Consider the following 15,428-nt stretch of genomic DNA (forward strand, 5'->3'; position numbering starts at 1 on the left):
GTTCTCAAAAGCAACAGAAATTCTCTCTGTATAATGGAAACCACCATGCTCGCAGCTCTAAAGGCTCTTAGTTTTGTAGCAAGACAGCATCCCGAGGCATTCACCAATGAAAGCCCAGAACAACCGCCACAAACTGTTATCAATGACTCACTAAGCGCAAGAAGGCAGTCCCAAAATCTTGCAGTCAGAGAACTGGGGAACCACACGATCAACAATAAAATTAGAGTGGCGCTTTGGACATGTGGTAAGGAACACATCCCAAGAAATACTAGGGAAAGCTCTCAATTACCGCGTGCATGGAAAAAAGAAACTAGGACGACCCTGCTTCACGTGGAAAACGAGTCTCAAACAGGACTTCGAAAGAAGCAACACAACAGCGGCGCATTGGAGGGAATTGGCATACAACCGTGGCGAATACAAGACGGCCACAAAGAAAATAATCAACGCACTTATCGAGTCTGAATATGAAGATTCTGTGAGCACGCAAAACACGGAAGATGATGTACGATTGTCGGAACTCGAAGGATTTTCGACTCCGGACAGCGAAGAGGAGCCTTTCCACGGATTTTAGCAGCTAAGTAGATGAAAAAATGTCACTAAATCACTAAACTAATCAATAACACAAGTAAATGAAATCATAAAACAAGAATTACAGGTACACTGAAGTCGCTTTTTACGCGGGTGATACGTCCCGCGTAAAAAAAAACCGCGTAAAAAAAAACCGCGTAAATTCCGGAATCCGCGTAAAAAAAAACCGCGTAAATTCCGAAATCCGCGTAAAAAAAAACCGAGTCAAAAAAAGACCGTGTAAGAAAAACCCGCGTAAAAAGCGATATACCGCGTAAATTCTGAAATCCGCGTAAAAAAAAACCAAAATCCGCGTAAAAAAAAACCGCGTAAATTCCGGAATCCGCGTAAAAAAAAACCGCGTAAATTCCGAAATCCGCGTAAAAAAAAACCGCGTAAAAAAAAACCGTGTAAAAAAAAACCGCGTAAAAAGCGACTCCAGTGTATTGCAAAACATGGTCCTCTGTACGTTTACTTTCCAAATTTTACTAATACTACTGTTACTCCGACTATCCCCTACTTGAAACACTATTCCTCTCTATCCGGCATCTTAAGCAGGATTCAATTGATCCCTGTGATTATTATTCTGTAGTGCCAAATCTTTACCTCTACCCTTGTGCTGTATGGACAGTAGACTGATGCAAAATTTGACTTTTTCGCTCCACAGTGCTTAAATGGTTTCAAATCGGGTCCTGATTAGCCTCCCAAAGTTACAACTCATTTGGTTAGAAACAGACTTCGCACAAGCCATTTGAAGTTTACATGTAAATTACTATGGGAAATCTCAACTTTTTGTTCATTGCCTTCTAGTCTTTTTCCATATTGAGCTGCGAAACAGTTCGATAGCCATTATTATAGAAAATTTTCTCAGCTACAACTTTGCTCAAGATCGTTTCTATGTAAAACGAGACAGGAAAAAGTTATTAATTATTTAAGAGATTGGTAAACTTATGACATGATCAAGCAGCTGCTCTGTAGGCAACACTGTATTTTGCAGTGTCACATAGTAGCCATGATTTTTGTGTCCTATTCAACGTCCCAAAAACACTAATGTTGCCTGTTCAGCAGTTGATTGAGTATGATCATAAGACATCAGCGCATTGAACCATTGATAACTTTCGATCCTGGCATTTAATCAAAAAGTTGTAGCTGGGAAAATTTCCTACAAGTACAGTTGAAAGTTTTTGAAGCAGACCGATATGGTGAATTATTAGATAGACATGAACAAAAATCTTGGTTTTACCATAGTAATTCCCATACAAACTTCAAATGGTTTGTGCCATCTCAGTTTCTCACCAAATGGGTTCATATTTTGAGAGGTTAGTCAGGATCAGATTTGGAATCGTTTAAGTATTGTGGAGCGAAAATTTCAAATTTTGCATCACTCTATTGGACAGTGATGTTTTACTGGAGACCTGGCCCTATGACCCCCTTCTGTGCTTGAAAATGAAAATGAAATTTCTTTCATAATAAGTCAGGAGTCATGTTTCGCAATTACATTCCTTTATTTTACTTTTTGCTTATGGCTACATGAGTTTTTAAGTGCATTGATAGTTTTAACTGTAGATGAATTTGAGGTCAATGTTTAGATGTAATGTCTTGTTCCTAACGGCATAGTTCTTCTTACTGGCAAAATAAGCAAAATTATGTACACCTGTTATGCAAATAAACGAACGAAAAAAAAAAACTATTGAAGACAAAATAATGGTGAAATCAATTCCGAGCGTCATCAATTTACTCGGATGGTTCATTTTTCACCGTCACTGCTGGTGGTATCTCTTGTTCGGTAGCCTCACTGTTTCCGGCCGAGAAGGTGGCACTATTCTGTTCGAGAAGACGTTTCAAGTTAGGCGAGGAATTCCCTGCGGTTCGAGCGGATTTTCGGAATGGTGGCAACACCGACTCGTCTAATTCGTTGGTGGTCGTGTTGCTGCGGAGAGGTCGCTTGCGCAACTCGGCGCGAAGTGCTGGTAGAGATTCTCGTTTTAGCGACCGCCGAATGTCATGCTCTTCCGATGCGGAGCTAACCTCCTCGGATTGACTGGAATCGGGTCTTTCCCGCTTGATGACTTCGACCTGCTCGCTGGAACTCACTTCGTCTTCATCGTCGTCGTTGTTCCGTTCTTCGCTTCTGGTGTGTTTAGAGCCTGCCTCTCCCCGGAGACGTGCCAATACGTTCGGTATTTCCGACCGGTGTTCAGCCAGTCCTTGTGTAATTTCCAGAATCAGCTGACGACGTCGTTGCATCAATGTTTCCGCTTTGGTCCGGTAGGTGGCAACATTCTGCATGAAATCCGGATGGAACTTTTTGATGTGTTCCATGTAGTTGAACACGCTGAGCTGGGTTTCGCCACATTCAGCACATTTCACACGGCCGTACGAATGCGACGATAGATGGCCGTTGAGGGCCGTCGAGCGGGTGAAGGTCTTGTAGCAAACGATGCAGGTGAACGGGCGAACCGATGTATGAACACGCAGGTGTACCGCCAGGCTGATGCCCAGGGAGAACTTTTTGCCACACTCCTTGCATTTGTGGCGCTTCTCGGAGTAGTGCATGGCACGCATGTGCTGCCGCAGGCCAAAGTGTTCGTTGAACACCTTCTGACAGAAGGAGCAACGGAACGGACCGGTGATGATTGGAATCTGCGGCATGGCAGCCGGCTTGTTGGCGCTCGTGACCGGTGGACGGCGCAGGCTGTTGTTTCGGATCATCGGGTGGGTGGAAGAGTGCACAAGAATAAGGGATAAGATTATTTCGGTGTCTACATGTTATTACAACTAGTTGTTAGTTATTCAATTGAAATGAGTTTAAATTTATCACTCATTTTAAAATTGTAAATCGAGCTGTTATTTTCGTTTAACGGGGTTTGAATTTACTGTATTCGATTTTTTCTTAAAAACACTTGTGTATGGTGGCATTTAATATCAAGAAAACTACCACCTCTGTCAGAATCCAAGGGATAAATATAGTACCGCTGTGTTTAAGCAAAGGGTGAACCACAGAGTTGAAGCAACGTGTAGAAAAATTAAGAAATACGTAAACCTCTGCTTTGTGGATGGCAGCTTAACTATCAAATTCGTTCAGAGTTTTTACTTTTGAACAAAATTACGTCCCAACTGGAACACCTGCCTCAACCCGTTTTGAGAGCTTCCGAGGGATAATTTGTGACTGATTTTGATATTTCCAGTAGTTCTTTTTAGTATCCAAGTTTATCTGATGATCCCTGGACTTTTATGAAGTATACTGATCGTCTTTGAGGTTCCTGAATTCCTTTGAAGTTCTTTGAAATTCTCTGAGGTTTCCTGAAGTACTCCTACGTTCCCTGATTTTGACGTAGGACTACGTCTGTGATTTATATATGGCGGTACACTCTGTGAAAACCAAAAATAGAACATGTAACAAAATTATGAAAGATTTTGAACGTTAATAACTCAGCTGCCCCTGGACCAATTTCAATAATTTTATCACCAATCGATCAGAAATATTGCTATGCATCTGTAAAATTAAGACTTAATCATTTTCCAAAATGTCGTTATTGAAAATTGGACGAATGTGCAACTGTTGCTATAGTAATTAAAATTATAACCGACTACCTGCAAAAAAACCGATTTCCCTAACACAGATTTCAAAGTTGAATTCCATCCGGTCTTACCAAACGAAGTTTATTCAATCACCACGTGGTGAGTGGTGGTGTTGTGCGGTACACAACGAAAGGCTCCCTGCAAGCAGCTAGCTATTAAGGCTGGCCTCAGCCGCTGATCGGATTCAGTGGTGTCCGGTCGTTGGCATCAGCAGCAGCAGCAGTGCTTTCGGCAAGTGGCGTTGAACATTGTTCTCCAGCACACAACAGAAGGCTGCCCGCAAGCAGCAAGCTGCAGTCCACATGAGCATCCATAGAAGGAGGAAGAAGTCGCACCGCTATTGATCGAAATCAGTAGCACTTCGAGGGCTGTGGACCATCTATGCCAAGGGTGTCATACTAAAGAGTATAAACAGAGAGAACCCCGCTCAAATTCCTATTCCTACACAAAATATAAGCTTCTGCTGCAGCTAAAAAATAGAATTTATTAAATAGGACCACGTAGTCCTACGTCACCATTGCGTACAACCCCATAGGGCTGTCCCTTGAAGTTTTATATAAGGGTTCCAGCAATTCTCAGAAGTTCCATAATCTTCTCTTAAAACATTTCTGAAAACACCTGATTTTATTTGAGGTTTCAAAAACTTATCTGAAGTTCCCTGAACTTGACTGAAATACACTGATCGTCTTTAAGGCTGAGGTTCCCTGAATTTCTTTGAAATTAGTTGAACTTATCTTAGGTTTACTGAAGTATTTTAAAGTCCCCTGATTTTATCTAAGGTTTCCAGCGATTCTCTTAAGTTACATGATGATCTCTTAAAACATTTTTGGAAACAGTTGATTTTATTTGAGGTTTCAAAAACTTATCTGAAGTTCCCTGAACTTGTCTGAAGTACACTAATCGTATTAAACGCGGAGGATCCCAGATTTGTTTTTAATTTTTTGAACTTCTCTGAAGTTCCCTGAAGTTTTTTGAAGTTCCATGATTTTCTCTTAAAACATTTCTGAAAACACCTGATTTTATTTGAGGCATCCAAAGCTTAACTGAACTTATCTGGAGTACACTGATCGTCTTTGAGGCTGAGGTTCCCTGAACTTATTTGAACTTCTCAGAGGTTCCCTGAAGTCCACCGAAGTTCCCTGATTTTATCTAAGGTTTCCAACGATTCTATGAATTTCCATGATCTTCTCTTAACACATTTCTGAAAACACCTGATTTTATTTGAGCTTTCCAAAGCTTAACTCAAGTTCCTTGAAGTTATCTGAAGTACACTGAGCGTCTTTGAGTCCGAGGTTCCCTGAATTTCTTTGAACTTCTCTAAAGTTCACGGAAGCCTTCTGAAGTTCCCTGATTTTATCTAAGGTTTCCAGCGATTCTCTGAAGTTCCATTTCTCAAAACATTTCTGAAAACTCCTGATTTTATTTGAGGTTTCAAGAGCTTATCTGAAGTTCCCTGAATTTATCTGAAGTACACTGCCCTAATAAACAAATACCATAAACGAACTGTATCCCGGATGGATAAACTATCCCACAAATGGTTTGGATAATACCCAGTTATTTTTATTAGGGTGATCATCTTTGAGACTGAGATTCCCTGAATTTCTTTGAAAATCTTTGAAATTATCTGAGGTTCCCTTAAGCCCCCCGAAGTTCTCTGATTTTATCTAAGGTTTCCAGCGATTCTATGAAGATCCATGATCTACACTTAAAACATTTCTGAAAACACCTGACTTTATTTGAAGTCTCCAAAGCTTATCTGAAGAACTCTGAACTTGTCTGAAGTACAATTATGATCGTCTTTGAGGCTGAGATTACCTGAATTTCTGTGAAATTGTTTGAACTTTTCAAAGGTTCCCTGATTTTAACTAAGGGTTGCAGCGACTCTGAAGTTCCATGATTTTCTCTTAAGACATTTCTGAAAACACCTGATCTTATTTGAGGTATCCAAAGCTTAACTGAACTTCCCTGAACTTGCCTGAAGTAAACTGATCGTCGTTAAGGCTGAGGTTCCCTGAACTTCTTTGAACTTCTCTAAAGTTCACTAAAGTCTTCTGAAGTTCCCTGATTTTATCTAAGGTTTCCAGCGATTCTCTGATCTTAAATGATCTTTTCTTTAAATATTTCTGAAAACACCTGATTTTATTTGAGGTTTCCAAAGCTTATCTGAAGTACACTGATCGTTTTTTAGGCTGAGGCTCCCTGAATTTCTTTGAAAATCAGTGAACTTCTCTGAGGTTTCCTTAAGTCCTCCGAAGTTCCCTGATTTTATCTAAGGTTTCCAGCAATTGTATGAAGATCCATGATCTTCTCTTAAAACATTTCTGAAAAGACCTGATTTTATTTGAGGTATTCAAAGCTTATCTGAAGTTCCCTGACGTTGTCTAAAACACGCTAATTGGCTTTAAGGCTGAAGTTCCCTGAATTTTATTATTTTTTTTTAACTTCTCTGAGGTTTCCTGATTTTATCTAAGGTTTTCATTGATTCTCTGAAGTTCCATGATGTTCTCTCAAAAAGTTTTTTAAAACACATGATTTTATGTGAGGTTTCTAAAGCTTATTTGAAGTTCCATAAACTTGTCTGAAATACACCGATCGATTTCAGGCTGAGCTTCCTTGAAATTTTTTAACTTCTCTGAGGATCTCTGATTTTATCTAAGGTTTCCAGCGATTCTCGGAAGTTCCATGATCATATCGTTCAATATTACTGAAAACAACTGATTTTATTTGCGGTTTCCAAAGCTTATATGAAGTTCCCTGAACTTGTTTAAAGTACACTACTCGTCTTTTAGGCTGAGGTTCCCTGAATTCCTATCGAGTTCATGCCAATCTTCGTATCTGCCAAGTTCCCTGTACTTCTACAGAATTCCCTTAAATATTCCAAGTCTATGAAACTTTAACTAAGTGCCCTGTTATTAAAAGAAGATGACGGAACATTTATGAACTTTCTAGAAATTAAACAAGATTCCCTCTAAAACTTCAATGAAGTTCCCCAAACTTGGACAAACTTCCCACTTCTACAAAGTTTTCCCGAAATTTTACAAAGCTTCTTGAATTTCTAAGCCGTTCTCTGAAGCTCCCCGGATTTCAATAAAATTTTCGGAATTCCTACGATTTCTCGTGAACATCGACAAAGTGCCTAAAGTTTCACGAATCGTAATGAAGCGAAGGAACGAAGTTCCCCGAGTTTCTGAAAAATTCACGAAATTTCTCTAAACTTCTACAAAGTTTGATGAAGTTCTGCCAAATAAGCTAAAGTATCTTCAAAATTCTCGGCACTTCTACGACATTTATTGCTGAACTCCTATTTGCTGCACTTTTAGAAAATGTTAAGAGCTTCTACGCAGTTTCCTGAACTATTATTAAGTTTCCTAAAGTTCTACGAAGTATTCTGACGATCTATGAACTTCATTGAAGTTCTACAACGTACCCAGACATTGTTTTCTTCGTTGTAGGAGTAATTAGATCTATCATATGAACTTTTACAAGTTCAGTTCCCTAACTGTTCTCTGAATTTTCCTTAGCTTCCAAGAAGTTCCCTGAACATCTGTAAAGATTTACTTTCGTAAATCTGAAATATTGAGCACTTTCACCAAATGTTAAATTTGCGATGAAGACATACATACATGGAATACGATTCGTCGATATCGTTGAAGATTTTTTTTCTAAATATACCTGGCATTCCTGTTCTTAGCTGAAAGTCGCTGTTTTTTTTCTATAGTAAACTCGCGAAATTCCTTCATGATATATTCAGTATAATGGCATTCGGGAAAACAGGTCAGTGAACCCAAATAATCCAAAGCATATCGAACGTAAATTTCAAGTATGAAAGACCTGTAGTAGACAATCCTTCTAATGTCCTGGATGCAAGCTTGAAGTGCCTCTAGCTAGGGCCAGTACAGAAAACTTGGTGGTTACGTTCAGGGGGCTATTAGAATAAATTCAGGGAAATCAGGAGTCAAATGAATCATTTGTTTAAATTTGTGAAACAAACCGTATGTTATGTGGATATTTCTAAGAGATGTGCACCAATCTAAGCGGTTTCAAAAACAAAAGTAATTTTCATGCAGTTTCACAAACAAATGATTCCAATGTATAGGACCCAGAAGGAACGTCTCGAATTTGGTTGATAAATTCAAAGGTAAACCTACAGGAATTCAAAGGCCCAGCACTGATGCCAGTTAATGCAAGTCCAGAAGTCCACTAGAACAAGCACAGAAAGCTTTGAGTTCAAATCCACAGAACTCAAAAGATGAAATCCCGGAAAAATATTGGAACCAATATAAAGGACTTAGTCCAGGGGATCAGATTTATCCGCAATAACCTTTGAACCTTCCCCTCTACTGATTATTATTCATCGACCTTCATCAGACTCAGGCAATTTTCCACCGCATACCATGACCAGAAATAGTTAGTATAACACATTAACAGACGAAAAAATAAACGCGAAAACTCACCTCTCTTCCAGCACGGGCATCCGGCGCACCGAAACCGTCGCTGGTTGCACCTCTAGCAGTTCCGACTGTTGTTGCTGCTGCTGCTGCTGCAGCTTCTTCTGCTGCCGTTCCATTCTTTCCAACCGCTCCAGAAAGTTATGGTCGACCGTCGCCACTGCACTGATCACAAAGCCGCCCTCATTCGACAGTTCACTGTCCACGGCATTGACCGGCGTGCCATTGCGGGAGTTTTGCTGCGATTGCTGTTGCTGCTGCTGCTGTTCACTACTACTGGTGTTTAGCAACTGCGTCAGAATGGGATTATCCGAAACCGTCGAGTTGACTTCGTCATCCCCGAGAGCGCTTTCCGGTTCTTGTTTCACCTCGACAGGCGGTTCCAGTTCCACCTCCGAAGAAACGGACACCTTTCCAGATTTCGTTGCCTCCGGGGACAACGATCGAGCATCAGTTTTCAGTGCTTCCAGAAGGAACGAGACATCGCCGGAGGACGCACTCGAAACGGTGGGATGAGCCATGTCCATGTGCTTTTTCAGTGTGAGGTCTTTCTCGAACACCTTATCGCAGTGGTCACATTTGTGGCTCTTTTTCGAGAAGATATTCTTCTGCTTCAGATGAGCCCTCATGTGGTAGTAGAGCTCATGCTTTTGGAAGGTGCCCTTACATTCGACGCACTTGTAGGGATAGTGATCGTCACCACTCGACTCGAACGGTTGATTCGAGTTCAGAACGGCGTTGGCATTAGCAGCTTCGGACTGTGTCTCTAGTCTGCGCTTGGCAACGGGGCCATTGGCAAAAACGCGAATCCCCGCAGTCGACTGACGAATCGAATGAAGGGCTTGAGGTTGGCCTTGCAAACTGGCCTTGTGAACATTCACGTGAGATCTGAGATCGGGAAGAACCGAGAACATTGTGCTGCAGAAACGGCACTCGAAGGGAGCTTCCGGGACGTGGGTTTCTTCGTGGATCAGCAGCAGATCCCGATCGAAGAATGGCTCGTCGCAAACGCAACACTGGAATGGTTGTCCGGCCGGTTTCGGAATTAGCTTTGGCATAGCCCGGACGGACTGCGGCGATGGCCATGGCGACGAACTGAAGCTCAGCTGTTGTTGCTGACGCATCTGGTTGAACAGCTGGGGGTCGGCTTTCGGATCGACTCCGTGATTGCGCCGGTAGTGAGATTGCAGATTGCAGGATTGAGTGAAGTGTCTGTCGCAGATTTCACACCGGTAGGGTTTCTCGCCCGTATGGGTCCTGTCGCGGGAAAAAGGGGGAAAGCTGATTACTGAAAAACGAATTTTTTTATTGAATTTAAGTGATTCCAAATGTTTCAACAAGAATTTAGTTTTTTTTTATGTCCAGGAGGTTCCAAAGTACGTTACTTAGATTATGATACATTGCGAGTTGGTGGCTGTTTTCAAATTATAAATCCTATTAAAACTATCTGCGGGAGCTTTTCCTCGATATCAGACAACTTGGTCTAACATTTGTTTATACTTATTTAATGCTCTTAACTCAAGTTGGCCATGATAGTTTTACATAAATATAGTTAAGAATTATGTATGAAGAAAATTAAAAAAAAGGAAATAAATCTAGCTTGAAGTGAAATTTTATGAAACTAATAGCGAACTTGTTTATTATTCAGTTGCAACCTGGATCGGGTATCAAGATTGGGCCTGCTTGTTTTATGACAAACGTCAGTTTGATCGTTGTTTTTAAAACCTACCTCAGTTTGAGGTACGTACTGACAAAAGGTTCGGTTTCGCACTGATAATAAACGAATTCGCTATTACTGAAAGATTGTGTGGAAAAATAAACTTTGCCAATAGGGATCAGGGCCCTACAAAGTCACTTTCAATCGAAAATTATCAAGCGAGGACGAAGCTGTCAACCATAGCTTTCAATGGACCACTTTGTCAAGCAGTTTTACCGTGACTTTCTACCAGCGATTTCACAAAATTGGGCCAACAAATGACTATTTACTATGAAACGCACTACTTTTGGCTACTTTTCTCGTGGTTCTAGAAGAAAAACCCTCAAAATATTGTGTTATTTCGAAGTTCGAGTGGTAGGAAACGTCATTTTCAACTGCTCGAATTAAATGGTTAATTGAAAGTCATGCTGTGTTCTCTTCGAGCAGATCTTCTTCAACATCAACAGAACCACTTTCGATCAGTTTCATGCTGTTTGTTTTGGCTTGACTCGTGTTCATTCGTCTTGCATTGTCAAATGAATTTACTTTCGCATTGAAGTGAAGCTGTTCGATCACTCGGTTCATGTAAGCGCATGCACATAGATCTGTGCACGTCGATCTCAAATTTATCATTGTTGGGTGGTTTGTTTAACCATCAATATGGGTATGTTTGGAATCGGGGAGACGTCTAGAGACCGGAAATCGTTGACCGACGCCATTTTAAAATCCAAGATGGCGGCAACCGATTTCAGAAAAGTGGGAAATACTGACGCCGACTCATCAATATGAAAATCGATATGCGAGGCCATTTTAAAATTCAAGATGGCGACTACCCGTTTAAAAAAAGAGGGGTCAAATACCCATCAATATAGAGATTGCTGACGTTTATCGTACACACACTAGGTAGCGTATACGTATACGAAAAATGTTTTCATCGGGAAACAATCTTTCAGGGCGAAAAATTTTCCCGATGAAAACAAATTACTAACACAATCACACTTTAGCAATCTCTATAGAGATTATTGACGTTTAACGCACGCACACTAACGGAAGTCTATCGCCGTGTAAAGTTGTTTATTATTTACCTCGGGCTAACCTCAACATGCATGTAATTCGATCTGTCAAAATGAATTTGACAGCAGTTTGTTGTGTATTTTCCTCGGATTTTCACTACCACAGTTTCACACAGTGCACCAATACAACCAGGCGTGAACATCTCTATATGTATTTTTGGAATCGACATGTCGTCTAGAGACCGGAAAAAGTTGTAAATACTGATATCGACTCATCAATATGGGTATTTTTGGAATCGGGATGACGTCTAGAGATTGGAAATAGATATGCGACGCCATTTTGAAATCCAAGATGGTAGCTTTCGGTCCAAGAAAATGTGCGAAATACTGTCAAATACCCATCAATATGGATATTTTGCAACCCGGGGGTAACTTGACAACTCCAGTATATTGCCAGTGTACCCCGACAATTTGGTGCTGGTGGTTCTGTCAAACTCACAAGTTCCAGAAGTTTTATCTGAATAGGGCGAATGCAGAAATGATGTACAGTAAATAAAAGGATTAAAATTCATCTTATTATCGCGCGCCCCTTAAACCGGAATGCGCGTGTGATACACGTTAAGTACGACGTCAAAACTAACATTAGTGACATAAGAAGTCCAGTGATGCCAGCGAAAAATGTCATTTTGATAATCAGTTTATGATTTTTTTATGTACCTAGTCTCGTATGTTCTTGAGCAGAACAGACCCAAATGCTGAAACATGTGATTTGTAAGACGAAAATATGTGACTGTCTTCTAATTAATCGAAACAAATGAGAATTGAGCGTGGATACTTTCAGTGATTGCGATGCTATTGCTATTATCGTTGATGATGAACAATGAAAGCAAACAAAGAGCCTTATTATTACAGTATTCCCCAGCTAATCCGACAAATTTGTGGCCGGACTAGTGAGGTTGATCCGATAATCTGACTGTCAAATCCATACAAAACAATGTTACCAACCTAACACTGTAAAACTTCTCCATAAGAGACCGTGATGTCGGATTATTGAGTCGTCGGATTGGGGGGATACCATAGAGGTAACTCTAAGAAGGTCACGAAGAAACGTGCTCAATTTTTTGGCTCAGCTCTAGCTCTAGATTTGCTTGGGACCAATAGGCTAGTCAAATAGTGAGCTACGTCTGTCCAAGACATTAAAGGCATTTAACCTAAATATGTTGAATTTGATTCAATTAAACTAATTTTCAATTTCAGCCTCTCAAACTTTTTAACTTATTTACCTCGTAAGAGAAACACGGGAAAGTAAACATTTTTTATTTATTCGGTCCGTGGCAAACCTTCATCGCACAGCTATGCTCAAAGCAATAATCTGAAGGCTGATCAAATTCAAGAGCAAAATATAACTGAAGAAACCAATGTTTTTGGTTTGCCATTCAATGATATAAGCAGATGAAACTCAATCAATCGGTTCAATTTGTATGGATTTATTTCGTTTCACCACGAAAATCATAAATTCGCTCTTTTCAGATGGCATTTTTGCCTGTTGTATGACGTCCACACATGGTGAAACAAAAAGTTGGTTTCCCATAGAGAAATACCGTTGTGGTGGTGAAGGACAATCGCTTTGTTTTCGTTGTGTGGCGACATCTACGATTTGCAAGTGGGTACGTGAAACTAAGGTTATCTGTCACCTTGCCGGGGACTTGGTATTTTGTTAATCGGGATGACGTCTAGAGAATGATATCCCATGCCATTTAGAAATCCAAGATGGTAGCTTCCGATTTAAGAAATAGTGGGAAATATTGTCAATATGGGTATTTTTGGAATCGGGATGACATCTAGAGGCCTTAGGTCTATCTTTTGCGTATTTGACACCAAATTTGATTCCAAAATGTCGTCGAACATCGATTTCGGCACCTTCGCGTCGTCCCCGTTTTAAAAATACCCATATATTAGGATATTTGTCACTTTTTCTGAGCCTTGGACTCCAAAATGGCGTCGAATATCGATTTTCGGCATCCGCATACCCTATTGTAGGATATTTGAAAGTTTTCCTGAGCCCGATGGCAGCCATAGAACAACAACAACAAGTACTTATTTGAGCATTTCCGCGTGCTCATTGGTTTTGTCCTATCGGAGATGAACTAGCCAAAGGCTAAAAATCTCCTTAGTCTGTCAGCTTCAATCTGATTTCAGTTTCACGGCTGAGCAATCACGTTATGCCACATTTCTCGCGCAACACGAGAAAAGGGCCTATCATTGTTGATCGATTTTCTCTTTCGCGAATAACACGACTGCAAATGAATTTCCCATTCAGTGTGTTGTTTCAGGCGCAAGCTAACAAAATCAGGCGTAACATATGGGAATATATGGGAAACATTTCCCCTTTCCGATAATTGTATTGGTTTGCATGGGCGTACTTCGGTTCGCGTGTAAAGGGCCTTACAACTTTTGTTTACAAACTGTGCTGAGAACCTAGCGAGAAATTCGTTTATGTTGCAGTGGTCAGTGCTGTTAATTTTCATATCATTCGATTGAAGATGAACCAATACAACCATTCAATCAATTCTGTGTAAACAAATTCTCACATGACCATAATTTGAAGAGCCCTTTTCTCATTCGAAGCTCATCGTCACTGTCAATTGAGTCACTCACTATCATTTGATATACGACAGCGGAGTATGGAAGAAACCCAGCAAAATGGTCCCGAACAGACAAGCCAACCCGATGTCGGATCAATGTAAGGCAAATTTTAAGTCGATGTCAACCAAATGTCGTGTTGTTATCGGGTCGATTTTGTGTTTATGTCGGGTCAAAATCGTTTTGGGGTTTGGTAGAAGTCAGGTTGGTGTCGGGTTGGCTAAGCTTTTTCGCCGAAATGTCTACCAAAGCTCCGTTTATGTGTAGGTTACACTCAATTGAATGATATCAAGCGTTTCTCAAATGAGAACGATCCATGCCTTCGTCAAATGACTAAGCAACTGATATCACCCATTCGAAGGAGGTTTTTCATCAAAAATGTTCAATTGATTTTGAGAATTTACAGCACTGGCCGTGGTAAACCAAAGAGAAAGTCGATGAAGAGAATCGATCAACGAGAATAGACCCTTTTCAAATGTTACGCGAGATTTGTCTTTGAATTGAAATATGTGAACTGCAAAATGCGGCTTTTTTCTAGTAGCCGATAATAGAACAGCTTATTAGAATGCAGTTCAAATGGAATGGCTCCCGAACAAAAAGATGCTGCCGAAAATAGTCACACTCACCTGAGAAGTTTGGAGCGTTGTAAAAACGTTTTCAAACAGTTTTAAACAATTCAGTCGATTGGAATGGATAGATAACAAAGCAGTAGATAAATGTAAACAAAGAAACACGTCATATGTGTTCGTGACGCTGAAAATATGCAAATATGTGCAAATTACTTGAAAATCAGGTAACTTTTAATTGTTGCCAGCTTGAATATCATGTTTGAATATGATTTCATTCCCAAAATACGTAATATTCACCTGAAAAGTATGATGGAAAATATTTACGTACTTTTTCAGGCGAATAAATGGATTTGATTTGATGGATTCCAATAGAACACCAAAGTAGGGGAAATGCATGTAACGTCGGCCTAAGTGGCCCTTGTTTGGGCCCATACATAAATTCAGCAATCGACAAAATTTTCAATAGCAACCAAAATATCCATTAGTAACGTCCCAATAACGCGTTCATCTAGATAAAATTTATAAATAGCAGATTTTTAGCGATGGGCCCAATCTTAGATCCATAGGCCAACATTAGAGACATTTCCCCTAATAGTCGAGATTTGTACCTTTAAATTGGTAACCACGAGTTTTTCCACCTTCCTCATCCTCGCGCTGCTTTTGCCCACAAACTTAGCATATTGCATGACCAGGGTTGCCAAAAGGAAGTCATTTTATTTTTTGTCCAGAAAATATGTGATAATATCTGTATCAATAATAATTTATCAATTACATTCTATACAAATGTTCTAAGCAGAGGTGGTAAATGTACATTATTACTGCAGAGATGTCACCATACAAATTGTGTTTTTTTTTTTATTTTTTTTTTTTTTTATTATTATAGTCTCTTTAACACTCTTGGGTCATTCGT

General features: G+C 40.1%; 1 protein-coding gene across 2 annotated transcripts in view; it reads right to left on the bottom strand.

The window, feature by feature from the left end:
- Nucleotides 1-2,053: 2,053 nt before the first annotated feature.
- Nucleotides 2,054-15,428, bottom strand: part of LOC135700372 (zinc finger protein 84-like) — a 36,794-nt gene continuing 23,419 nt past the window's right edge. For both annotated transcript variants that reach the window (XM_065220862.1, XM_065220860.1), the window contains exons 3-4: nucleotides 8,604-9,854; nucleotides 2,054-3,262 (exon numbers count right to left, since the gene is read on the bottom strand). In XM_065220862.1, coding sequence (XP_065076934.1) covers nucleotides 2,302-3,262; nucleotides 8,604-9,854 — 2,212 coding nt within the window. In that variant the 3' untranslated portion in view covers nucleotides 2,054-2,301. The remainder of the gene's footprint in view (nucleotides 3,263-8,603; nucleotides 9,855-15,428) is intronic.

This window comes from Ochlerotatus camptorhynchus, unplaced genomic scaffold (assembly GCF_037179485.1).
Source record: "Ochlerotatus camptorhynchus isolate MF236.1 unplaced genomic scaffold, CSIRO-AGI_Acam_v1.1 ptg000135l, whole genome shotgun sequence".
Lineage (NCBI taxonomy): Eukaryota > Metazoa > Arthropoda > Insecta > Diptera > Culicidae > Ochlerotatus > Ochlerotatus camptorhynchus.